Raw genomic sequence first — 27,185 nt, 5'->3', positions numbered from 1 at the left:
GGCTCATATCCTTCTAAACCTTTCCCTTCCATGTACCTGTCCAAATGTCTTTTAAATGTTGTTTTAGTGCCTGCCACAACTGCTTCCTTTGACTGCTCGTTCTAATTTCTTTCATAAGACATACAGGTCAATAAAAAAACATGTTGGCTCAGACCTATTAGGTAAAAAAGACATTTGAAGAAGTTTTTGAACTCTGTAAGCAGCACAAGAATGACGTCATGGAATAAATGCCCCAATCAGCATTAATGTTGAAGTGGAAATGGTTAAGAGCTTCAAGTTCAAGTGGGTAAATATCATCAATATGCCTGCACAAATTAGATCATTGTGCCTTTTATTTACTGTATCTAAAAAGTTATGAAATGTCAATCTCACCAGTTTGTTCGAGGTTAAATAGAAGCGATCCTCCATGTTCATACTTAACTAAACGGAAAGACATGGTGCAGTCGTTGGCACTTTTCATAGAACAGTAGGTGGACTGGCTTTCGTCAAAATCTATGGTTCGAGAAAATACAGTCATGATTCAAATACATTATTAAAAATGAGTGAAATCATCCCGAACACTCCCTTAATTGACTGCATTTTTACTGGTAAAATGGTCATTCAGCTTGTGCAAATCTCATTTTCCACTCAAATGGTTTATGAGAAAGCATTCTCAGTTCTATTCATTTTAGAAACTCCATGGGTGGTCTAAAAGCGTGAGCCAACAAAGGCACGAGTCAACTTTCTTCAGTACACATCCCAAATAATTGAGCAGTCGTATAACATACTTCACATACAGTACTTGACAGTCTATATTTCCCGTGTTGCAAAACATTTCCATTGTCCATTCTCACAATAAATATGCCAAGATTATGCTACACTTAACGATGCAACCAAACAGATATTGAAACCTTTCACATAAACTCAGTATCTTGAGAGGTATGATCAATAGAACATTTGAAAACTTTTAATATGACTATCATAGTCGTATTTTAAATATCTATCATTTTACTTATTTCACAAAATGCTGGAGTAACTCAGCAGGTCAGGCAGCATCTCAGGAGAGAAGGAATGGGTGACGTTTCGGGTCGAGACCCTTCTTCAGACTGATGTCAGGGGGGCGGGACAAAGGAAGGATATAGGTGGAGACAGGAAGATAGAGGGAGAACTGGGAAGGGGGAGGGGAAGAGCTCCGAATGCAGCGCCGGAGACTCAGGTTCGATCCTGACTACGGGTGCTGCACTGTAAGGAGTTTGTACGTTCTCCCCGTGACCTGCGTGGGTTTTCTCCGAGATCTTCGGTTTCCTCCCACACTCCAAAGACATACAGGTATGTAGGTTAATTGGCTGGGTAAATGTAAAAAAATTGTCCCTAGTGGGTGTAGGATAGTGTTAATGTACGGGGATCACTGGGCGGCACGGACTTGGAAGGCCGAAAAGGCCTGTTTCCGGCTGTATATATATGATATGATATGATATGATATGATATGGACAGAAGAACTATCTAAAGTTGGAGAAGTCAATGTTCATACCGCTGGGCTGCAAGCTGCCCAAGCGAAATATAAGGTGCTGTTCCTCCAATTTCCGGTGGGCCTCACTATGGCACTGGAGGAGGCCCATGACAGAAAGGTCAGACTGGGAGTGGGAGGGGGAGTTGAAGTGCTCAGCCACCGGGAGATCAGATTGGTTAAGGCGAATGTGTTGAGCGAAACTATGAGTTACTCCAGCACTTTGTTCTTTTGTAAATCTGCATCTGCAGTTCCTGGCATCCACATTGAACAGTACAGCAGAGGAACAGGCCCTTCGGCCCACAAATGAAACTATATTTTCAATAATGACAGTCAGGTATCAGCTGTATAAATGTGAATATCTCAAAATTCCTCCAAGGATATATGGGGCTGTTTCTATGCTTTATTTCCAAACTAAACTAAAGCTAAAATTAAACACCCAGAAACCGTCGTGATCTCACAGAGGATGTGCCAGATGAGTTTGAGATGCCTGGGTGTGTATGATTGCTGAGGGAGTCTCCGAGATCTAAAGCTGGCTCCATGTCCTGCGGAGGTCAGGGATTAGTTGGCCCCACAAAAGAATGACCAGCAGCTGAGAAAGCCAAGGCTTCTGTCAAAATATTATGCAACAACTCTAGTCGGCTGTGAGTAGTAGTTCTGAGGGAAATCAGCAACATTCCTACAGAAACCTGAAACGGGAAATGTTATTGTGGAATTCGGATCTTGGGTCACTTTGCTGCAGAAGGGAGCTCCTGGTGAGTGCTGCGCAGCCGCGCTGGAGCGGACCCGGCCGATCAAAGAGGGACATCGGAGAGCAGGGAGGGATGTTGGAGAGCCATCGCCCGCATGAGTGCTGGCGGTTGGTCGGTTGAGGACTGGCCGCCGAGAACAAAGGGAGATCCGGTGTTGGGGGAGGGGGGGGGGGGGGGAGGTGCCAAGAGAACAAAGGGGGGCCGCTGAGAACAAGGAGGGACCTGGCTATGGGGGCCACTGTGAGAACAAAGGTTTAAACCAGCATCTGCAGTCCCCTCCAACACAATGAGGGACCTGGCATGGGGGAGGGGACGAGAAGGAAGGAGGACCATTTGGACTGTAATGGATACTTTTGTCACTTTGTCGGCACCCTATACGTAGCGACTCTTTGCATACTTGTGTGTTCTATGCAAAACAAAGAATTTCACTGTATTAATTACATGTGACATTACAGTATCGTTCAAAAAAAACCAAATCCAACTGAGAACCATTCATCACAAAGAAGAAACAAGGAACCGCAGAGACTGGTTTACAAAACAAAAAGACACAAAGGTTTGGAGTACGCAACAGGTCAGGCAGCATCTGTGGAGAACTTAAGAAAAGTCAGTTATCCATGCTCTCCCGAGGTGCTGCCTGAGTTGATCTTACACTTTGTGCCTTTTTGTGTATTAACCAGCACCTGCAGTTCATTGTTTCTACCAAGTGCTGAAGTAACTCAGTGGGTCAGGCAGCATCTCTACAGAACGTGGATGGGTGATGTTTCAGTTCGGACCCTTCTTATGACTCCACAGATGCTGCCTGACCTTTAGACTGTAGATACAGCGTGGACACAGGCCCCTCGGCCCACCGAGTCCGTGCCCACCAGAAATCACCCGGTACACTAACCTACACATACAAGGGATAATTTTACAACTTGCAGATGCCAATTAACCTATAAACCCGCACGTCTTTGGGATGTTGGTGGAATCCGGAGCAACCGGAGAAGACCCATGCGGTCACAGGGTGAACGTACAAACTCCACACAGGCAGCACCCATAGTCAGGATCGACCCAGGGTCTCTATCGCTGTGTCTCCGTGTCACCCTGCTGAGTTCCTGTTGCACTTGTGTTTTACTCAAGATCCCAGTATATGCTGTTCCTTGCGTTTCTATTTAATTTAAAAAAATGTTTTTAACATACTGTTTGGCACTTTAAGTTATTTACTTCATCATATCATATCATATATATACAGCCGGAAACAGGCCTTTTCGGCCCTCCAAGTCCGTGCCGCCCAGTGATCCCCGTATACTAATTTAAAAATGTCTCTGAATATTAAACGGGCAGGGTGGTGGATGTATAGAACGAACTGCCACAGGAGGTAGTTGAAGCAGGCACTATAATAGCATTTAAAAGACACATGGATAGATACTTAGAGAGGAAGGGTTTAGAGGGATGTGGGGCAAATGCATGCAAATGGCACTAGCGTAAATGGGGCATGTTGGTTAGCATAGACAGGTTGGGCAGAAGGGCCTGTTTCCGTGATATATGACATTTTGACTTTGTCTTTGCACTACACAGCTCAAAGTCTCGTCAGTGTCTGCCTCCGTGGTACAGAGGCTCAGGGAGACCAGTTCCATGCGTCTGGGTTCAGTAAGTCAGTGCAAGTAAAGACCCTAGTGACAATTCTGAGCAAGAGAATCCATCTGGCTCTCTGTTTGTGCCATCCAGAAGCGCCTAAAAACATTTAAAAAACATCAACACCTATTAAGGCTCTTTAAAGCTATTTTGATAAAATGAAAGAAACAAAAACAATGAAAAATTACTAAATTAACCAAATCAACAAATGACCACAGTCAACAGAAATCAATATTGTCAGTCAGACACCAAACAGTTAGAATCTTTCTCCCAGGGTGGAAATGTCAAAGAAGAGGTTTGTCAGAATAATGCCTGGATTAGAGGGTTTGACTTTAGCTACAAAGAGAGTTTGAACAAACTTGGATTATTTTCTCTGGAATGTCAGAGGTTGAGACGAGATGTGATAGAAATGTATACAATTATGAGAGGCATAGCGAGGGTAGACAGTCAGAAAGTTTTCTTCCCCCCGAGGGCGAAATGTCAAATACTGGAGGGCACATCTTTAAGGCAAGGGGGGCAAAGTTTCAATGAGATGAACGGAGCAGGATTTTTTTTACACAGAGGGTGGTGGTGCCTGCAATGTGCTGCCTGGGGTGCTGGTGGAGGCAGATACAATAATGGCATTTACAAGGCTTTTAGATAGACACATGGATATGCAGGGAATAGAGGGATCTGGATCATGTACAGACAGATGTTTAGTTCAGTTCAGTTTATTGTCATGTGTACCGAGAAACAGTAAAAAAGCTTTTTGCTGTGTGCTATCCAGTCAGCGGAAAACTATACATGATTACAATCGAGCCGTCCACAGTTACTATATTAAGGGAATATCGTACAGTGCAAGGTAAAGTCCAGTACAGTCTGATTTAAGATAGTCCGAGGGTCTCTAATCAGGTAGATGGAAGCTCAGGACTGCTCTCTAGTTGGTGGTAGGATGGTTCAATTACCGGATAACAGCTGATGAGAATAGTTTAACTTGGTATCATGCTCGACACAGACATTGAGGGCAGGAGGGTCTGTTTCTGTGCTGTTCTATGTTCCGACATAGTATCTGTCCCTGTGCCAGTTTTAATATGGCACAGACTTGAATGTCTGCTCACTGCTAATGGATAGAGAAAAAGGTACAAGTTGTCATTCCCACAGAGTATAATAGAAAAATCACTGCCATTCAGCTGATTGGGGTTTGTGTATTCATGCAAACACCTTGCTGAATGTTACATAACTTATTGCCAACCGTTGTCTGAGTTCCTGCCGTCTTTTCCCCACAAGTCAATAGACAATAGACAATAGGTGCAGGAGTAGGCCATTCAGCCCTTCGAGCCAGCACCGCCATTCAATGCGATCATGGCTGATCACTCTCAATCAGTACCCCGTTCCTGCCTTCTCCCCATACCCCCTCACTCCGCTATCCTTAAGAGCTCTATCCAGCTCTCTCTTGAAAGCATCCAACGAACTGGCCTCCACTGCCTTCTGAGGCAGAGAATTCCACACCTTCACCACTCTCTGACTGAAAAAGGTCTTCCTCATCTCCGTTCTAAATGGCCTACCCCTTATTCTTAAACTGTGGCCCCTTGTTCTGGACTCCCCCAACATTGGGAACATGTTTCCTGCCTCTAATGTGTCCAATCCCCTAATTATCTTATATGTTTCAATAAGATCCCCCCTCATCCTTCTAAATTCCAGTGTATACAAGCCTAATTGCTCCAGCCTTTCAACATACGACAGTCCCGCCATTCCGGGAATTAACCTAGTGAACCTACGCTGCACGCCCTCAATAGCAAGAATATCCTTCCTCAAATTTGGAGACCAAAACTGCACACAGTACTCCAGGTGCGGTCTCACCAGGGCCCGGTACAATTGTAGAAGGACCTCTTTGCTTCTATACTCAACTCCTCTTGTTACGAAGGCCAACATTCCATTGGCTTTCTTCACTGCCTGCTGTACCTGCATGCTTCCTTTCAGTGACTATCCCTCTGCGACTATGTTGGCTGAAGAAGGGTCTCGAAACGTCACCTGTTCCTTCTCTCCTGAGATGCTGCCTGTCCCGCTGAGTTACTCCAGCATTTTGTGTCTACCTTCGGCAACTACACTAGCCAAAGTACTTTTGTGAGTGCAAAGTGCTTTGAGGTGACCTGATAGCAAAAAGGGGTAAATGTAAGTACAATATCTTCCTCTCTTTTTCTTGTTTATGAACAAGTTATCACAACGACACCCTTTCCATACACTGACATGATATCCAGGTTCAGAGATTTTGTGGCAAAACCTTGAAATGTCATATTATGTAAACATTTAGTAATGTCTTCATTTCACGCAATATCCAGGTTTAGAGATTTTATTTAATCATTATGGTCAAAGATTAAAATCTTTTTAAAACTTTGATCGAGAATGATCCCAGGAATGATTGGGTTAACATATGAAGGTCGTTTGACTGGGCCTATACTCACTGAAGTTTAAGAGGATGAGGAGGGATCTCATTGAAACTTACCGAATAATGAAAGGCCTGGATAGAGTGGAAGTGGAGAGGATGTTTCTACTGGTGGGAGAGTCTAGGACCAGAGGCCATAGACTCAGAATAAAAGGACCTACCTTTAGAAATGAGATGAGGAGGAATTTCTTTAGTCAGAGGGTGGTGAATCTGAGGAATTCATTGCCACAGAAGGCTGTGGAGGCCATCTTTGGGTATTTTTAAGGCTGAGATTGATAGAATCTTGTTTAGTACGGGTGTTGGGTTATGGAGAGAAGGCAGGAGAATGGGGTTGAAAGGGAAAGGTAGATAAGTACAGCAGAGAACATTTTGACTGGTTGCGTGACAGCCTGGTTCGGCAACTTGAATGACCAGGAACGAAGGAGATTACAGAGTGATAGATACTGTCCATCACAGGTACTGACCTCCCCACCATCCATGGGATCTACAGGAGATGCTGCCTCAAAAAGACAGCCAGTATTATCAAGGATAATGCCACACACTACCCTGGCCACACTCTCATTTCACTCCTGCCATTAGGAAGAAAGTACAGGAGCCTGGAAACCATGACCTCCAGGTTCAAGAACAGTTACTTCCTAGCAATGTGTTGGAAGGAACTGCAGATGCTGCTTTACACCAAAGATAGTCACAAAAAGCTGGATTAACTCAGCGGAACAGGCAGCATCTCTGATAGAAGGAAGAATGGGTCGAGATCCTTCCTTAGACTGAGAATCAGGGAAGAGGGAGATACAGAGATAGAGAGATAGAGAATTAGGGTCCTTCCCTGCAACTATTAGGCTCTTGAACAATACAAAATATTAACTTCATCTATGAACTATGGACTGTCTTGGTCGCACTCCCTTCTCTCATCGGGCTAGAGATACAGAAGTGTGAATACGCACACATCCAGATTCAGGGGCAGTTTCTTCCCAGCTGTTATCAGGCATATTAACCACCCTATCACCAACCAGAGAGTGGTCCTGAGCTACTATCTACATTATTGGAGATCCTTGAACTATCTTTAATTGGACTTTACTGAAATTTATTTTGCACTAAACATTATTCCTCTTATCCTGTATCTGTACTCTGTGGACAGATTAATTGTAATCATGTATAGTCTTTTTGCTGACTAGATAGCACCAACAAAAGCTTTTCACTGTACCTTGGTGCACGCGACAATAAACTAAACTGAACTTGGATTTTTTGCATTAGCAATGTGGTTATTAATCTATTAATTGTTTTGTTTATGACATGCTATCTGTGAGTATTGTATTGAACTTCATTGTTCCATTGTCGGTACATATGACAATTAAACACTCTTGCCTCTTGATGGCAGCAACCTGAATGGGGAAGAGTTGAATAAAATTATAGAGTTATTGAGAATAAATCATAGAATTATAGAGTCAAACAACAAGGAAACAGGCTCTTCAGCCCAACTTGCCCAAGCCAACCAAATTGCCCCATCTGCATTAGTCCCATTTGCCCGCGTTGGCCCGTATCTGTCTAAACCTTTCCTGTTCATATACCTGTCCAAATATCTTTTAAGTGTTGAAATGAGGAACTGGAGATGCTGGTTTACAAAAAAAGTTAAAAGGGCTGGAGTAACTCAGTAGTTCAGGCAGCATCTGTTGAGAATTTTAGGTAACCTCTAACAGCCTCCCCACCTCCTCCTTTTCTCCCCCACACACCTGCCCCTCACCCAATCTCCTGTGCCCCACCTGGACTCACACACAATTCTCCCCTCCTCCCTCTACATTCCTCTCTCTGGCTTCACAATTTGCAACTCTTGATTAGTTTTGTCTCACATCTTCTTTTCATCTCTGGCCTTTGGTCCAACCATCTGCCTATTGCCTATCCACACCCCCCCCCCCCCCCCCCATATGTTCATAACATCACAAGTGGTAGTAGAATTAGGCCTTTCGGCCCATCAAGTCTATTCCACCACCATTCAATCATGGCTGATCTATCTCTCCCTCCTAACCCCATTTTCCTGCCTTCTCCCCATAACCTATTCTCCTGCCTTCTCCCATCACCTATTACCTGCCAGGCTTTGTCCTGCCCTTCCCCTCTTCCAACTTTCTTTCCCCTTCCCCCTACAATCAGTCTGAAACGTCACCTATCCATGTTCTCCAGAGATGCAACCTGATCTGCCGAGTTACTCCAGCATTTTTTATTTTGTCTTTTAAATGTCGTTATATGTCTCCAATGCCACAGGTTAAAAACCTATTGAATAATTAAATTATGTGTTTAAATTTGTGAGAGATGCCAGAATCAAATGCAAGCGCTCTCAAATACTTGAAACCGAATTAGTTTAAATTATGCATCTGATCCAATCCTTATCTACAACCCTACAATCTCTATTCACACAAATTGACCAGGTCCCTGTGTCAGATAAACGTTAGACTTCACTTTAGACTTTACTTTATACTTTAGAGATACAATGCAGAAACAGGCTCTTGGACCCACCGAGTCCACGCTGACCAGCGATCACCCCGTACAGTAGCACAATACTACACCCTAGGAACAATTTAACAATTTACACAAAGCAATTAACCTACAAACCTGTACATCTTTGGAGTGTGGGAGGAAATCAGAGCACCCGGAGAAAACCCACGCAGTCACAGTGCGAACGTACAAACTCCGTACAGACAGCACCCATAGCCAGGATCAAACCCGATTCTCTGGCGCTGTAAGGCAGCAACTCTACCACTGCACTACTGTGCCGTCCTTAAATTATTATGATGTTTTACATATTTTCACATTCAGTTTAGGATGAATACTCCTGCAAATGATTAAGAAATTGTATTTACTACCTGCGGTTTGATTGACGACGGAATCAGCAGTCAGGCATTTTTCTTGGCAATCCTCCACTGATTCATCCGCCTGAAACAGGTGACATTCAACACAGCTCCTACAAAACAAAATCATCACGTAGATCAATGTCTGTGTGGAGTTTGCATGCTCTCCCTGTGACTGCATGGGTTTCCTCCGTGTGCTCCAGTTTCTTCTCATATCCCAAAGTCCTGCAGGTTTGGAGATTAATTGTCTTCTGTAAATTTCTCCTAGTGTGTAGGGAGTGGATGAGAAAGTGGGATAACATAAAACTAGTGTGAACGGGTGATTGATGGTTGGTGTGGATTTGGTGTGCCGAACATCCTATTTCCATGCTGTATCTCTCAACTAAACTAAAACTGATAACTGCTAAGCTTTTCTACTTTTCATTAAAAAGTTCAAATACTTGTGTTCCTTAAGATTTAATGACCAACACATTGAATTCCAAGACAAATGGAAGGTATATTCAAATCAGTCAAAATGCCAGGGGAAATTTTAATACATACACATTTACACAGTTGATGCCTGCCTGTCATTCTGGAACAGATGATTTAGTTTAGTTTTGTTTAGTTTAGTTTGAGGTACAGCATGGAAACAGACCCTTCCGCCTAGTGTTGCAGTGCTAATTATTTAGGTGCCGGAGCAGTCACTGGTGCTAGAGCAGCTGCTGTTAAATTCCCCGCTAGTTAAAATTCCCTGCTGTTTATTTTGGCTTTTTTGTTCTCCAGAGGTGTCGGAGCGGCGCTCCGGTGAGCTCCAGCAACACTGCACCCCGGCTTCTGCCCACCGAGTCCACGCCGACCATCGATCACCCTTTCACACTCATTCCATGTTAACCCACTTTCTCATCCACTCCCTACATACTAAGGGCAATTTACAGAGGGCCAATTTACCTATAAACCTGAATGTCTTTGGAATGTGGGAGGAAATCAGAGCACCGGGAGGAAACCCACTTGTCCAAATGTCAAAGGCTGGAGGACATAGCTTTAAGGTGAGAGTGGCAAAGTTTAAAGGGGATGTGCGGGGCAACTGTTTTTTTAACACGGAGAATGATAGGTGCAAGGAACGCGCTGCAAGGGGGTGGTGGTGGAGGCAGATACGATAGTATTTAAGGGGCACATGGATATACAGGGAATGGAGGCATATGGATCACGTGTAGGTAGAGGAGATTCAATAACTTGGTGGTGGAGGCAGATACAATAGGTGGGTGTTAAAAGGCTTCATAACGGGCACTTGGATATGCAGGGAATGGAGGGATACAGATTATGTGCAGGCAGATAAGAGTTGGTGATGGATGCTGATACGACAGTGGCATTTAAAAGGCAGGAGGCAATGGAGGGATATATCACATGCGGGCAGAGGAGATGGTTTATTTTGGCATCATGTTCAGCATGGACATTGTGGGCTGAAGGATATGAAGAACGGTTCCGACCCAAAACGTCACCATCCTTTTTCTCCAGAGATGCTGCCTGACCCGCTGAGATACTCCAGCATTTTGTGTCTATCTTCGATTGAATGAAGATTGATTTTTTATTAAAAAATGAGATATACTGTGAATCTGGCCATTAAGCTTTATTCCTGAATTCTGGACGTGCATTCCTGTAATGCGGAGCTCCAGAGTTAAGCCTTAAAAATTCAGCAGTATCATGGTGAATTCAGTTCTATGGCCTGTGTTTGCTATACTTTAAAAGGCAGTCCAAATTTGGTTCTTTTGGAAAACAGAAGGAATGATTTATAAGAGTATTTGGAGAAGACTATGTGGATAGTGTTGTGCAGATTACCGTTTTGAAATGCAGGGGTCACAGCAAGTGGGACATTTTTCACATCTATCGCCGGAGGCCCCCGGATTAGTGCAGGTACATTTTCCACAAGTGCATTCCCCTTGGCCACTGCAGAGGGTTCCATCTTCAGAGATGCATGCGTCTGTGTGTGTAGTGCAGTTGCAGTATTCCCCCGTCCATCCCTGGTCACAACGGCACTCCCCACAGTCACACAATCCATGCCCTGGTGGAAGATAAAGGAATAATCCAAATCTACCACGAAAAATCCAGTGTAACTCCCAACCTCCGTGGCAAACCCCACATGTCGTTAGGTGAATGTGGACACCGGGAACTGCGGATGCTGGTTTACAGAGAAAAAAACAAAGTGCTGGAGTGACTCTGTGGTTCAGGCAGCATCTCTGGAAAACATGGATAGGTGACGTTTCCGGTCAGGACCCGTCCTCAGACCAAGGTCCTGACCCAAAACATCACCTACCATTGTTCTCCAGAGATGCTGCCTGACCCGCTGAGTCACTCCAGCACTTTGTGTCCTTTTGTGTAAATCAGCCTTGTTTCCACACTCTGATTCAGGAATCTCATGGTTTCTCAGTTTTCCCAATCCACAGCTGCGACCTAACGCCAAATATTTCCAATATTTTCTGTTCTTATTGCCAGGATCTGCATAATTTCACTTGGAAAATGCGATATGACAGATTTGATTCAGCATATAATTAAGCGTAATTACAGAGGGAGATGATCATGTACTTAGTCCATGAACCTCTTCTCCCACATTTCATCTTGCCACCTTTCTGGATGACAGATTATCTTTTTCATAAAATCTACCCTCAGCTTAATTATTCAAGGAATGGTGACCCAGAAGCAGAATACAATCAATGTCTTGACTCATTAATTGCACTTTCACTTCAAAACTAAATGTAATTTAAAAATCAGGATTTTTTTGCTTGTGGGAATTCCAAAAAAAGGCAGTAAAATGATTGTGCGATTCAACAAAATCCTGAGTGAAATTGGAGATGAACAGAAGGAAACTTTAGCTGAAAGAATGTTTGCATGGAATGCAGAGCATTATAACTTTTAGTCTAGGTTTTCAAATGTGCTGGGTTAGTGCCAAATAAAAAAATTTAAACCCTGTATGGTGATATTGCATATTTTTAATGAATTAACTTTGGCTTGGAGCTCTGCATAACAGGAATGCACATTCAGAATTCAGAAATAAAAAGTTAATGGCCAGATTCACAAAATGCTGGAGTAACTCAGCGGGTCAGGCAGCATCGCTGGAGAAAAGGAAAAGGTGAATTGAAGAAGGGTTTCAACCCAAAACATCACCTATTCTTTTTCTCCAGAGATGCTGCCTGACTCGCTGAGTGACTCCAGCATTTTGTGTCTTTCATTTGTGTGAACCAGCATCTGTAGTTGCTTAATTCTATCAATTCCAATTTCTGAAAAGTATATTCTGAAAAATCACTAAAACATCTCCAAATTCAGTTTGAAGAAGGATCCCGACCCAAAATATCACCTACCCATATTCTCCAGAGATGCTGCCTGACCCACACTTACACTAGCACTTTGTGTCTTTCTTTGTAAACTAACATCTGCAGTTCGTTGCATCTACATCCCCGGACAACACAGTGGCGCAGCAGTAGAATTGCTGCCTTACAGTGCCAGAGACCCAGGTTAGATCTTAACTATGGGTGCTGTCCGTACAGAGTTTGTGCGTTCTCCATGTGACCACATGGGTTTTCTGCGAGTGCTCTGGTTTCCTCCGACATTCCAAAGGCGCACAGGTTTGTAGGTTAAAAAACTGCAGATGCTGGTTTAAATCGAAGGTGGACACAAAATGCTGGAGTAACTCAGCAGGTCAGGCAGCATCTCGGGAAGGAAGGAATAGGTGACGTTTCGGGTCGACCCTTCTTCAGACTGATGTCAGGGGAAGGGGCGGGACAAAGATAAGATGCAGTCGGAGACAGGAAGACTAGTGGGAGAACTGGGAAGGGGGAGGGGATAGAGAGGGAAAACAGGGACTGCCTGAAGTTAGAGAAGTCAATGTTCATACCGCTGGGGTGTAAACTGCCCAAGCGAAATACGAGGAGCTTTTCCTCCAGTTTGCGCTGGGCCTCACTCTGACAATGGAGGAGGCCCAGGACAGAAAGGTCAGCATAGGAATGGGAGGGGGAGTTGAAGTGCTGAGCCACCGGGAGATCACGCTGGTTAAGGCAACTGAGCGGAGGTGTTCAGCGAAATGATCGCCGAGCCTGCGCTTTGTCTCGCCGATGTAGAAAGTTGACATCTGGAACAGCGAATACAATAGACGAGGTTGGAGGATGTGCAGGTGAGGAGTAGGAATGGGTGACGTTTCGGGTCGAGACCCTTCATCGCTCCCTCCCCTGAAGAAGGGTTTCGACCCGAAACGTCACCCATTCCTTCTCTCCCGAGATGTTGCCTGACCCGCTGAGTTACTCCAGCATTTTGTGTCTACCTCAGGTTTGTAGGTTAATTGGCTTGTGTAGAGTGTAACTTTTTCCTAGTGTGCAGGATAGAGCTCGTGCTCATGGCTGATCAGCACAGATTCGCTGGCTGAGGGTCTGTTTCCACACTGTTTCTCTAAAGTCTAAAGTTGGGGAGAATTTTACGGGGTTATTGCCAGGACTCGAGGCTCATGAGAGGAATACAGAGAAATGTGAGGTGTTGCATTTTGGGAAGTCTAACATGGGCGGGACCTACACGGTAAATGGTCGGGCTCTGGTGAGTGTTGCAGAGCAGAGAGATCTCGGAGTGCAAGTGCATGGTTCCTTGAAGGTGGAGTTGCAGCTAGATAGGGTGGTCAAAAAGGCATTTGGCTCATCAGTCAGTCTATTGAGTATAGAAGTTGGGAGGTCATGTTGCAGTTCTAAGACGTTTGTGAGGCCGCATTTAGAGTATTGTGTTCAGTTCTGGGCATCGTGTTGTAGGAAAGATGTTGTCAAACTGGAAAGAATACAGAGAAGATTTACGAGGATGTTGCCAGGACTAGAGGGTCTGAGCTATTGGGAAAGGTTGAGTAGACTGGGACTCTATTCCTTCGAGTGCAGGAGGATGAGGGGTGATCTTATAGAGGTGTATCAAAGAGTCTCTTGCCCAGAGTGGGCTTTTTGAGGACAAGAGGACATAGGTTTAAGGTGAAGGGAAAAGATTTAACAGGAATCTGAGGGGTACCTTTTTCCACACAGAGGGTGGTGGTGGGTATGGAACAAGCTGCCAGAGGTGGTAGTTGAGGCAGGGACTATCCCAACATTTAAGAAACAGTTAGACAGGTACATGGATAGGACAGGTTTGGAGGGATACGGGCCGAACTCGAGCAGGTGGGACTAGTGTAGTTGGGATATGTTGGCCGATGTGGGCAAGTGGGGCCAAAGGGCCTGTTTCCATGCTGTATCACTCTATAAATAGATCGGGTAGACGCACAGTCTCTTGCCCAGAGTAGGTGAATCGAGGACCAGAGAACATAGGTTCAAGGTGAAGGGGGAAATATTTAATAGGAATCTGGGGGGTAATGTTTTCACACAAAGGGTGGTGGGTGCATGGAACGAGCTGCAAGAAAGGGTAGTTCAGGCAGGTACTATCGCAATGTTTCAGAAACAATTGGACAGGTACATGGATAGGGCAGGTTTAGAGAGATATGGGTGAAATGCAGGCAGGTGGGACTAGTGTAGATGGGCATGTTGACCGTCGTTGGCAGGTTGGGCCAAAGGGCCTGTTTCCACACGGTATGACTCTGTGACTCTATGAAAGGTAACGCATGGATAACAACTGACTAGCATTGACGTACCTCCACAGAGAAGCCCTTTAAACCGCATGCAGGAGAAGTCATCACATTCGCAGTAGGCTCCGTACACGTGCCCAAACTCGGATGGGTGGCAGGCACACTGCCCACAGTAACAGTCACCGCGCCCATTGCAGGAGACGTTGCCCGCACGATGCTTACAGCTGCCAACTTTGATGTCTTCCTCTGCACACTCACAGTGAGGCCCAAATTGGGCAGGGTTGCAAACACACACTCCACACTGAAGTGTGCCGTTGCCATAGCACCTCGAGCTGTTCAGCTCTGCATTGATTTGGCAACCGCAGTTACAGGCAGAATGCACCTCAATCTCCAGAGTGTCTCTGAATCCTACCGGCTTGATCACAATATGCTTGGGTTCCTTCAGACATTCAGTCAGCTCAACGGTCACATTGAAAGAAACCTAGTTCAATTTAAAAGAAAAATTAGATTAACATCTTTACTTTTAGAAAAAGCAAGATAATTGTGGTATAACCTGTAGAAACAAAGAACTGCAGATGTTGGTTAATACACAAAAAGACGCAGTGCTGGAGTTATTTAGCGGGTCAGGCAGCATCTCTGGAGAACCTTGATCGTGACGTCTTGAGTCGAGACCCTTCTTCAGACTGAATTTGGAGATGTTTTAGTCATATTTATTAGAAATCAGAGTTGATTGAATGAAGATTGATTTGGTTAGAAAATGAGACACACTGTGAATCTGGACATTAACCTTTATTCATTTCGATTCGAGAACCTTCTTGAGATCTGAAGTGAAGGAGACTGAAGAAGGGTCTCGACCCGTAATGTCACATATTCCTTTTCTCCAGAGATGCTGCCTGACCCACTGAGTTACTCCAGCATTTTGTGTCCATCTTTAATATAAACCAGCATCTGCAGTTCTTTTTTATTAGATTAACATTAACTTTGAGACTGCAAAGATATAAAAATGTGACACAAACTGCTGGAGTAACACCTCGGGTCAGGCAATATCTGTGGATGTCTGTGTATGTTGTTCACAGATGCTGCCTGACCCACTGAGTTCCTCCAACACTTTGTGATTTGCTCCAGAATCCAGCATCTGCAGTTCTTTGTGTCTCTCTGTATAGACAAATTTCTTAAGGGATATTTTATGTCATAAATAAGTCATGGTTGTAAAAACAAATGATGGGGATGTGGTTTTATTGATATCACATCATTTATGTTGGCACATCATGAATTATAAAATCCTTCCGGTATTGCGGCCCTTGTTAATGGAAGCAATGCAGACATCCACATGTTTTCACTATTATTCTTTCAACAGAGCTATTATATTGCTGTAATGATTTCGTTGTCGGTAAAAATCTTTATTTCTTTGGCAGAAATGACAGCGCAGCACTTTGAGTAAGCAAAACAACTTTGAGTACTACTTGTTTTTGTAAAACAAGTCCTCTCATGTACGTTTAGCAATGTACTGCTGAATTCGTCTCTATGACAATGTTTCTCATAGATTCACACAGCATGGAAACAGTCCATTCAGTCCAACTTGCCCACACCGACCAACATGTCCCATCTACACTAGTTTAACTTGCCTGCATTTGTCCCATATCCCTCTAAATCTTTCCTATACATGTACCAGTCCAAATGTCTTTAAATTATGTTATAGTACCTGCCTCAACTATCTCCTCTGGCAGCTCCTTCCATACACCCACCAGCCTCTGAGTGAAAAGAATAACCCCTCAGGTTCATATTAAATCTTGTCCCTCTCACCTTAACCGTATGTCGTCTTGTCTACGATTCCACTACCGTGGGTAAACGTTCCTGTGCATTTTTTGTTTTAGTTCAACGATACAGCATGGAAACAGGCCCTTCGGCCAACCAAGTCCATGCTGACCATCAATCACCCGTTCACACGAGTTTGATGTTATTCTACTTTCACATCCACTCCCTACACACGAGGGGCAATTTACAGAGGGCCAATTAATCTTCAAACCCGCTTATCTTTGGCACCTGGGAGGAAACCGGAGCACCCGTAATGAGATTTCCACGCAGTCACAGGGAGAATGTTCAAACTCCACACAAACAGCACCCGCGGTCAGGATTAAACCCGGGTCTCTGATGCTGTGAGGTAGCAGCTCTACCAGCTGCACCACTGTGCCGCCCATTCATAAAAGACTGTGCCTTCATGTGGTAATATTGAAGACATTGGTAAGGGTGGTGCAGTACTAAATAAAACGTACATTAAAATCAAATCCATGACATATAGAGATGGAGACACAAGGATCTGCAAATGCTGGTTTAAAGAAAATACACCAAATCTGAAGAAGGGTCGAAATCCAAAATGTTGCCTCTCCATGCCCTCCAGAGATGCTGCTTGACTCACTGAAATGCTCCAGCACTTTGTGTCTTGTTTTAATTTGTAGTGACCTCCCACATGCAAATTGGAAGAACAGCACCACTTTTTAAAGAATTTTAAACAATTATGTTCAATGCCAGAGACCCAGGTTTGATCCTGAACGCGGGTGTTGTCTGTGTGGAGTTTGCATGTACTCCCTGCGATAAGGGTCACTCTGGTTGCTCCTGATTCCTTCCACATCCCAAAGACATGCAGATTTGTAGGTTAATTGGCCTCTGTAAGTTGTCCCTGGTGTGCAGAGAGTGGATGAGAAAGTGGGATAACATAGAACTAGTTTGAATGGGTGATCGATGGTCGGCGTGGACTCTGTGGGCCAGAGTGCCTGTTTCCATGCCATATACAGAGTCATAGAGTCACAGAGTCATACATCATGGAAGCAGGCCCTTTGGCCCAACTTGCCCACTCCAGCCAACATGTCCCACCTGCCTGCTTTTTGCCCATGTCCCTCTAAACCTGCCCTATCCATGTACCATGTTTCGTCAACATTGTGATGGTACCTGCTTAAACGTTGCAATAGTACCCGTGATAGTATGTCTCTCTACAGACGCATTTAAAAATGCAACAAATAAATATTAATTAAATAGAAGAACTGTACCTTCTCTCCAATCTTGAGATGGGAGCATTTCTTCTCTCCAGGAAAGACAGTGCCCCCCTGGCATATAGCGGTGAAGAAAAACTGTACCCCCTCAGTATCTCCCGTCACTTCCAGTTCCACTTCAGAGCGTAACTCCTGATGGGGTAAAAAGGAAAATCAAGGTATCAAGGGGGGCATTTGGTCCATTCATGCCCATTTCCTTCCACATTTGATTGACTGAAAGAGCAGCACTTTGAGTGAACAAAAATGATTGATTAATGTTTGTTTTATGAAGCAAGTCCACTCATGTATTTTTAGCAATGTACCACTGAATTCTTCACTACGCAATGTTTCTCAGAGATTCATATAGCATGGAAACAGGTCCTTCGGCCCAACTTGTCACATGCTGACCAAGAAGCCCCATCTACGCTAGTTCCCATTTGTCCCATATCCCACTAAACCTTCCCTATCCATGTACCTGTCCAACTGTCTGTTAAATGTTGTTATAGTACCTGCTTCAACTATCTCCACTGGCAGCTCGTTCTTTTATTGAAAGATACAGCATGAAAACAGGCCCTTTGGGCCACTGACTCCACGCTGACCATCGATCACCTGGTCATGCCGAGTTAAACTAATCTCTACCTGCACGTGATCGACATCGCTCCATACCCATGTGCCTTGAAACACCACTACCGTACCTACCCTACCAGCGCTTTCTAGACACCCATCACTCTTTGTGTTAAACAAAAATTTGTCCCGCACATCTCCTTTAATCTTTGCCCCTCTCACCTTAATGCTTTTCCCCTCTAGTATTTGACATTTCCACTGTTGGAAGATAAAGCTAGTTTCTCCTCAGTGGGATAGCAGAGACCTAATGCACAGTTGATTGATTTTTGGACAAAAATGTAGATGGGTTGGTTTGTAAGTTTACAGATACCACCAAAATTGGTGGAATTGCAGACAGTGAGAAAGGCTATCAAAGACTAGAGGGCATAGCTTTAAGGCGAGAAGGCCCCGACCCAAAAAGTCATCTCACCATGTTCTCCAGAGATGCTGCCTGACCCGTTGAGTTACTCCAGCATTTTGTGTGTATCTTTGGTACAAAACCAACATCTGCAGTTCCTTTTTATTACATACCAATAAAACAGAACCTTCATTAATCCTTCCCATTACTGATGAGAGTCACGATCCATGAATTCTTGTTTGATTAGTTTACCAAATTCCAAATAGGGCCCTGACTTTAATCAAAATATGCACTCTAAATTCAGATAAAGAGAAGATAATTTAACCCTTTTTATAAAAATATTACAGCTTACATTTAATAAATTTGTTTAATAATGTGCTACACCTCTATCCAACATGGAACCTAAAATTATCAGGGACATGCAGCTATACGTTACATACTAGCAATTATTTCAATGGAGACCACAATATCATCAAATATCTTTGGTATGCAGAAGCCACAAACATGTTTGCATTGAATAATTAATTCTCTAAACCTGCTCGTTTCAAATGCAAAACAAGACTTGCACAAATCCGTCACGTTTATACCTGCAGATTGCGAATTAGATCACTAAGGAAGCCTCAGGAACATATCAAAAGGATTATCCTTTCTTGGTTATGTGACTTGTTTGCCTACGCAACACTACCAACTAAAGTGTTATGACACGAACAGGCACCTGGAAGCAATTTTGACAAGGTCCGGTCTCTCTCTAAACTTGCCTGTGGTAAATGAGCTCACAAAGAAAGCCCAGTCAACTTTAAGTTGGCAAATGAGAGAGTCTACTGGCTAATTCATGTTTCAACAGGTATTCAAACTTTTGAGAACAAGGCTTTTGATAAAGGAGATGCCCGGGGCAAATTTTTTTTTTTTTTACACAGAGGGTTGTGGGTGCCTGGAACGTGCTGCCAAGGCTGGTGGTGGAGGCAGATATGATAATGGCGTTTAAGAGGCTTTTAGATCGAGGCGTGGATATGCAGGGAATGGAAGGATATGGATTATGTTCGGCATGGGCATTGGAGGCTGTCGGACCGGGTATGGATTTGCTTTACTTTAGAGATACAGCGTTGAAACAGGCCCTTCGACCCACTGAATCTGCACCAATCAGCAATCACTCCATACACTAGCACTATCCTACACACTAGGGACAATTTACAGTTTTAAAAAACAATTAACCTACAAACCTCTACGTCTTTGGAGTGTGGGAGGAAACTGGAGCCCCCAGAGAAAACCCACGCGGTCACAGGGAGAACGTACAAACTCCCGACAGTAGTCAGGATCAAACCCGGATCTCTGCCACTGTAAGGCAGCAATATTACCTCTGCGCCACTGTGCCGCTGGATTACATAGAACTAGTGTGAATGGGTGATCGATAGTCAGCATGAACTTGGTGGGCTGAATGGCACGTTTCCAAGCTGCATTTTGCTTTCTATGTGCTGTGACTGATGGACAGCAGAGTCACAGTGCAGCAAAGAACCATAACACCTAAGGCTCCACTCATAGAGCAATCTTACTGCCCTCACCTGGGAGATATTCCAAACGAATGCACACTACACTGCCTCTAAGATGCAAATCCTTTCTAAGATAATATGACTACGATTGCACACATTACAGCAGTTATGGTCACACCAAAGTCTCCACATGCTCCCAATGCAAGGCCTCTAAGATCTCAACACCATCTCATATGTTCCTTCTCCACTTGGGGCAGTCATGAGCTGGGAAGTTCCAGGAGTCAGCAGGATGTTCATTGTACATCGAGCTGCACAACATGGAAACAGGCCCTTCAGCCCAAAATATCCATGCTGAATACGGTGCCAAGCTAAACAAACCTCCTCTGCCTGCACACAACCAAATCATATCTGCCTCAATCGCCACACGCTCCAGGCACTCACCACCCTCTATGAAAAAGACTTGTCCTGCACATCACCTTTCATCTTTGCCCCTCTCACCTTAAAGCAATGCCCTCTAGTCTTTGATATTTCCATACTGGGAAAAGGGTTATGACTGTTTACCTTATCTATGCCTCATAATTTTATACATTTCAATCAGGTCTTCCCTCAACCTCCAGCATTGCAGAGAGAACAATCCAAACTCTCATAGCTAATACCCTTTAATCTAGACATTATTCTGGTAAACCTCTTCTACAAGCCTCCGCATTCACCCTGTAATGGGGCGATGGGAACTGCAGACAATACTCCAAACAGAAGCTTGCGAAAGCAAGGCAAAATATTGTGGCAAAAAGAAAATATTTAGGAAAGGCTATTTGGATTTTCACAGGTTTGTTTTTCCCTAGCTTTGCAGCAAACTTTGACATTTTGCACACAGTCCTATCACTTAAGCTTCAAATGCACTAAAGAGGTTAGGAGCCTTTGTCTATTTGGCCACCGAAAGCTGGGGGGTTTTCCGGGTGCTCCAGTTTCCTCCCACATCCCAAAAATGTGCTGGTTTGTGGGTTAATTGGCCTCTGTATATTGTCCCTACTGTGTAGAATGGAACTAGTTTAAGGGGTGATCGCTGGTTGGCGGGGACTCGGTGGGCCGAAGGGCTTGTTTCCGCGCTGCATCTCTAAACTAAATTAAGCACACAGCAGCAAACTAGCAACTAGTTTTATACCATCAAATTTTCATTGTTAGCTGCCAAACAAAGCAGCTAAATCCATGCTGTTCCTTTCACCTTGTTCTTTGGTGCACTATGAAAAGTGCAATTGCAATCGCACCAGTTTGCTTAAATACATCTGAATTTAGAAGCTTTCAAACCGTTTTGTAAAGAACATTATGCAATATATCTGTTTTGTCTCACGCAGCAATTCCAGCGAGGTTTCTTGGCTGCCAAAGTTCTGCTTATCGCAAAGCAAAAGGAGAAAAACACTGGACAAATACAACAGGCAAGATAGTATTTCTTGCAGAGAACACACATGTTTCTGATTCACATGCTGGCTGTGCTTTAGAAATGGAAAATAAGCAAGGAAATAATAACTAGAATTTAGAAAACATTGGTCTAACCGTTGCCCATTCCTCCCTCTCCATGTTTCCATCTGGCAGAAGTTACAGAAACATGAAAGTGTGCACCACCAGACTCAGGAACAGCTTCTTCCCCTGTGTTATCAGGCTTCTGAATGGTCCTTCCAGAAGCGAGGGTACTGTCTGATTGACCTCTAACCCACTGTGGACATTAGACTTTGTCTATGGAACTGATGCAGTACAGTGCTGAGAACGATATTCTGCACTCTTTGCTCTATCGTTTTTTTTTCAACTTTGCCCCTCTCACCTTGAAGCAATGCCCTCTAGTCTTTGACATTTTTGACTTGTATGGGAACTTGAAAATAGAGCTGTTCACCTTATATGCATTAATAATCAACTGCAGGATATTCCCAGAATCACTTGCAAGAGTCTCCACAGTGGCGCCAGGTATAAGTTGTGCATAATTCTATAAGGAAACAACAAGCATGTTAGGATTGATTTTAAATGGTAAAAGACAATGTTGTGCAGTCAGGAATGTTGTGCAATGTTGTGCAGCCTTTATTTCAAAAATAGCTAGAAATTTACAAAAAGTAATCATAAAGACAAAAGTTTAGACTTTCTAAGAGAATGGTCAATTTTAGCTTTCTCAGGGAAACTGATGGGTTTAGACTTTAGAAGTTAGACAAACAGGGTGGAAGCCGGCCCTTCGGCCCACCGAGTCCGCGCCGACAATCGATCACCCCATACATTAGGTCTATCCTACACACTAGAGATGATTTACAATTTTACCAAAGTCAATTAAACTACAAACCTGTAGTTTGTAGTCTTAGAAGTGTGGGAGGAAGCCAGAGCACCCGGGGAAAACCCACGCTGTCACAGGGAGAATGTACAAACTCTGTACACACAGCACCTTTAGTCAGGTTCAAACCTGGGTTCCTGGTGTTAAGGCAGCAACTCTACCGCTGCGCCACTGTGCCGCACAAAAGGGTTCTATATTTCCTTTTGTTTGAACCATGATAGTACTTTATCTGAATCTTCAAACTGCTCACTTTCAGATTTACTGCTGTCATTAAACTTCATGTCTTGTTCCAATGAACATTATTGTATTAATGCATTCCAATAAGCCTAACTGTGCAAGCTTTAAATGGTTTGTGGTTTACAAGTGCATTGAAATCACTCGGAAAAGGCGGAAATGCTTTGGTATTAATTCAGTTCAGATATAATAAAATGTTGATCAAAGCAACATTAATACTAAAGTGAAAATGGCGTCAAGAATCTTGCTTAAAAGCACCCCATGATTTTCTCCGGGTTGTTAAGGTGGAGAAATATACAATTTAGAAAGTAAAAAAAGGATATAATGCTGGAGTAACTCAACGGGTTAGGCAGCATCTGTGGAGGGAATGGACAAGCAATATTTTGAGTCGGGACCCTTCTTCAGACTGTGTAGGTGGGGGGAGAAAGCTGGAAGAGAGGTGGGGGCGGGACAAAGCCTACAATAGATGAATACAAAAGAGGACGGTTTGATTGTAAAACTACTTTTTCGTTCTCCAATGAATACAATAGATTTACAGCATGCAGAAATTAATTTAATCAAGACATCGTTTGAACGATTGTGAGAATGTAACTGTTAACAGATCTGTATGCATTAGTGTATAGGAAGGAATTGCAGATGTTGGTTTATACCAAAGATAGACCCAAAGTGGTGGAGCAACTCAGCGGGTCAGGCAGCATCTCCAGAGAAAAGGAACCGGTGATGTTTCGGGTTGGAACCCTTCTTCAAACTGAAAGTAGCGGGGAGGAACCAGAGGAAAGGAAATGTCAGGGCAAATCAGGGCTGACAACAGGAAGGGTGGAGCTCAAAATGGCCCATTATTGGCTCGAGAAGAGGTACAAAGGGATGCGAATAGTTGAACTGGTAGGATGACTAGGGTGGGGGAGGAGGGTAGAGACAGAATGCAGGGATAACATAGAACTAGTTTGAACAGTTGATGGGCCGAAGGACCAGTTTCCATGCTGTATCTTTAAATTAAAACTACTCCAACCACTATGGGTGATTTTTTCCCCCCCAATATTTCAATTATACTTTATTGTCACATGTACCTAGGTGCAGTAAAATTCTTTTTTTTTGCATACAATCTGCTAAAATCATACAGCAGACCTCATCTAGGCGGTACTCAAGAGTCGCCACGTTTCTGGCATCTAATCCTCTTGCCCCTTACTTTTAGCCTGTGCCCTCAGATATTACTCATCTCTGTTATGAGGAAGGTTTCTCACTCTCTACCCGCTCAATGCCCCATATTATTTTAGTATCCCTCCTCTCAGCACCCCCTCAGCCACCTCCACTCCACTGAAAACAAGCCAAAGCCAAGGAGTCTGTCCTCAGAGCGAAACATTGCATCTGAGACAACATTCTGGTAAATCTCTGTAATCACCGTACTCTGACCACTGCGATTACCTGCTTCCTATGGGGTGGTGACCAGACTTTTTTGTGTCTCGATTCCAATTGAAATGACTCACCAATAATATGCACTAAAATGAAGGCATGCGGAACCTTGGTGAGTAATAAGCCACCTTAAACAAATGAACGCTAAATTTCCATGATTTGTCTTTTACGATCCATAAAATAAAGGTTAATTAGAATCAACAGCTCTGAGAACACAAAGTGCTGGAGTAACTCCGTGAGTCAGGCAGCATTTCTGTCTGAAGAAGTGTTCCGACCTGAAACGTCATGTTCTCCAGTGGTCTGAAAAAGTGCCCTGACCCAAAACATATTCTATTCATGTTGTCCAGTAGTCTTTAGTCTTTTTTTAATGTCTGGACCCAGGGACATATAATTCCTTGGCCTCAAATCTTTCATGTGTATCCTTACAGATATACACTCAATCTTAACTAATTTTACAAATCTCACAACATGCAGGAAACTCTTATCTTCTTATGAACAGATCCAGGAAATTGTATCTTAATAACCAGAAAGTCTTCTACAGATGTGCCATAGAAAGCAATTTTTTCGGGATGCATCACCGCGTGATTCGGGAACAGCTCCATCCAAGGCCGCAAGAAATTGTGGAGAATTGTGGACGCAGCCCAGACCATCACACAACCAACCTCCCTTCCATTGACTCCATCTACACTTCATGCTGCCTCTGCAAGGCCACCAGCATAATCAAAGACCTGTCTTATCCTCCTTTTCTCCCCTCTCCCATCAGGCAAGAGCCACAAACGTGTGAAACCTCTGCACACCTCCAGATTCAGGGACAGTTTCTTCCCAGCTGTCATCAGGCAACTGAACCATCTTATCAACAACTAGAGAGCGGTCCTGAGTTATTATTTACCTCATTGGAGACCCTCGGACCATCTTTAATCAGATTTTACTGGACTTTATCTTGCACTAAACATTATTCCCTTCATCTTGTATCTGTACATTATGAATGGCTCAATTGTAATCATGTATGGTCTTTCCGCTGACTGGTTAGCACGCAACAAATGCTTTTCACTGTACCTCAGCGCACATGGCAATAAACTAAACCAAGTTTATGTTACAATTTATTTTTCAAAATTAAAGAAATTACAGGGATTCCAATAACCCACCATAAACTTTGGTGAAATACCTGCTTTGATGTCGGGCCATGAATAATTTTGTAGAAATACAAGGATGAATATGGGGTGTGTATGGATATGTGGGAATGTGCAGCTTTAAACTTCCACGAGATAAAGTTTATGCTGACAATGAACAAATGGTCATCTGAGAGAGGAAATCACACTTGTGGCAAACCTCACTTGATGACAAAATGCAGGGGAATGCAAGACAGGGAAGCACAGCAATGGGTTTTTCTGAGCGATTCCACTGTGAGTTCCATAGTCATTTCTGTAGTCTTTACCCTCAGCCCTGCATAGCAATGTAGAAAAGAGGAATTAAGTTTTTGCAGGGAGTGATGGCATCAGATGGGCACCAGAAAAGGAAGTAACATTGAATTAACCAGATTAGTGGAATCAAGAACCAGAGGGTATAGGTTTATGGTAAGGGTGGAAAGATTTAATAGGAACCTGAGGGGCACATATTTCACTCAAAGGGTGGTGGGTGTATGAAACAAGCTGCCAGAGGAGGCAGCTGAGGCAGGTACAATAACATTATTTAAAAGATACTTCGATACGCACATGGATAGGAAAGGTTCCGAGAAATATGTACCAAATGTGGGCAAATGGGACTGTCTTAAATGGGGTATCTTGGTCAGCATGGACATGTTGGGCCAAAGGGCTTGTTTCCATGCTGTCCGACTACATGCCTCTAGATGTGTGGCTCTCTCACTTTATGACTCTCTCTTAGACTGAAGAACGGTCCCGACCCGAGACATTGCCTATCCATATTCCCCTGAGATGCTGCCTGACCCGCTGAGTTACTCCAGCAATTTGTGTCTATGTTCAATACAAACCAGCATCTGCAGTTCCTTCCTACATATGATAAGGAATTCCTGACCCAAGCACGAAAGAAGTATTCCTGGATCTTGTGGGAAACACAGAAGCTGTTGAAATTATTTTCAGTAACACCAGAGAACAAAATTACCTTGTATGTGCTCAGCTGTGCACGAGTCACGGCAAAAATCAATAGGATATCATTTTCCACAAGCTTTTCTATGAGTTGCCCAAGGGTAGGATATTCCTGAAAACACCGAGAAGAAATGCAAAATAAAATTATTCAGGGTGCTTATGATTCCGATGAATAATGCACAGACGTATTAATACAGGGCGGCACGGTAGCGCAGCGGTAGAGTTGCTGCTTTACAGCGAATGCAGCGCCGGAGACTCAGGTTCGATCCTGACTACGGGTGCTGCACTGTAAGGAGTTTGTACGTTCTTCCCGTGACCTGCGTGGGTTTTCTCCGAGATCTTCGGCTTCCTCCCACACTCCAAAGACGTACAGGTTTGTAGGTTAATTGGCTGGGTAAATGTAAAAATTGTCCCTAGTGGGTGTAGGATAGTGTTAATGTACGGGGATCGCTGGGCGGCACGGACTCGGAGGGCCGAAAAGGCCTGTTTCCGGCTGTATATATATGATATGATATGATGATAAATAATGAACAGGGGAAGACTGTCCTGTTCCCTTAGTCAGCACAATAGACCTGCTGCCTCACAGCGGGTTGGATCCTGACCTCAGGTACTGTCTGCGTGGAGTTTACATTTTCTTCCTGTGACCGCGTGGGTTTCTTCCCACGTCCCAAACACACGAGGGTTTGTAGGTTGATTGGTCTCTGTAAATTGCCCTGAATGTGTAGTGCAATGATGGTTTCTGCCTCACCCACGTTTCAGACAATGTATTCCAGACCTACCCAGGGCTGCACAGTGGTAGAGCTGCTGTCTCACAGCGCCAGAGACCCGGGTTCGATCCTGACTAATAGGTGCTGTCTGTATGGGGTTTGCATGTTCTTCTTGGGTCTGTGCGAGTTTCCTCCAGGTGCTCTGGTTTCCTCCTACACTCCAAAGGCGGGTTTGTGGGTTTATTGGCTTCTATAAATTGTCCCGAGTGTGTTGGATAGGACTAGTGT

General features: G+C 43.9%; 1 protein-coding gene across 1 annotated transcript in view; it reads right to left on the bottom strand.

Annotated features, from left to right (window-relative positions):
- The window catches only part of itgb6 (integrin, beta 6), a 56,024-nt gene that overhangs the window by 11,420 nt on the left and 17,419 nt on the right, over window positions 1-27,185 (bottom strand). The window contains exons 5-11 of the mRNA XM_078404502.1: window positions 26,207-26,302; window positions 22,022-22,111; window positions 17,707-17,841; window positions 14,729-15,143; window positions 10,927-11,149; window positions 9,127-9,224; window positions 373-492 (exon numbers count right to left, since the gene is read on the bottom strand). Of these exons, the coding sequence (XP_078260628.1) occupies window positions 373-492; window positions 9,127-9,224; window positions 10,927-11,149; window positions 14,729-15,143; window positions 17,707-17,841; window positions 22,022-22,111; window positions 26,207-26,302 (1,177 nt within the window). The remainder of the gene's footprint in view (window positions 1-372; window positions 493-9,126; window positions 9,225-10,926; window positions 11,150-14,728; window positions 15,144-17,706; window positions 17,842-22,021; window positions 22,112-26,206; window positions 26,303-27,185) is intronic.

This window comes from Rhinoraja longicauda, chromosome 8, assembly GCF_053455715.1.
Source record: "Rhinoraja longicauda isolate Sanriku21f chromosome 8, sRhiLon1.1, whole genome shotgun sequence".
In the NCBI taxonomy this organism is placed as follows: domain Eukaryota; kingdom Metazoa; phylum Chordata; class Chondrichthyes; order Rajiformes; family Arhynchobatidae; genus Rhinoraja; species Rhinoraja longicauda.
This window is presented reverse-complemented; position numbering and strand designations above follow the sequence as displayed.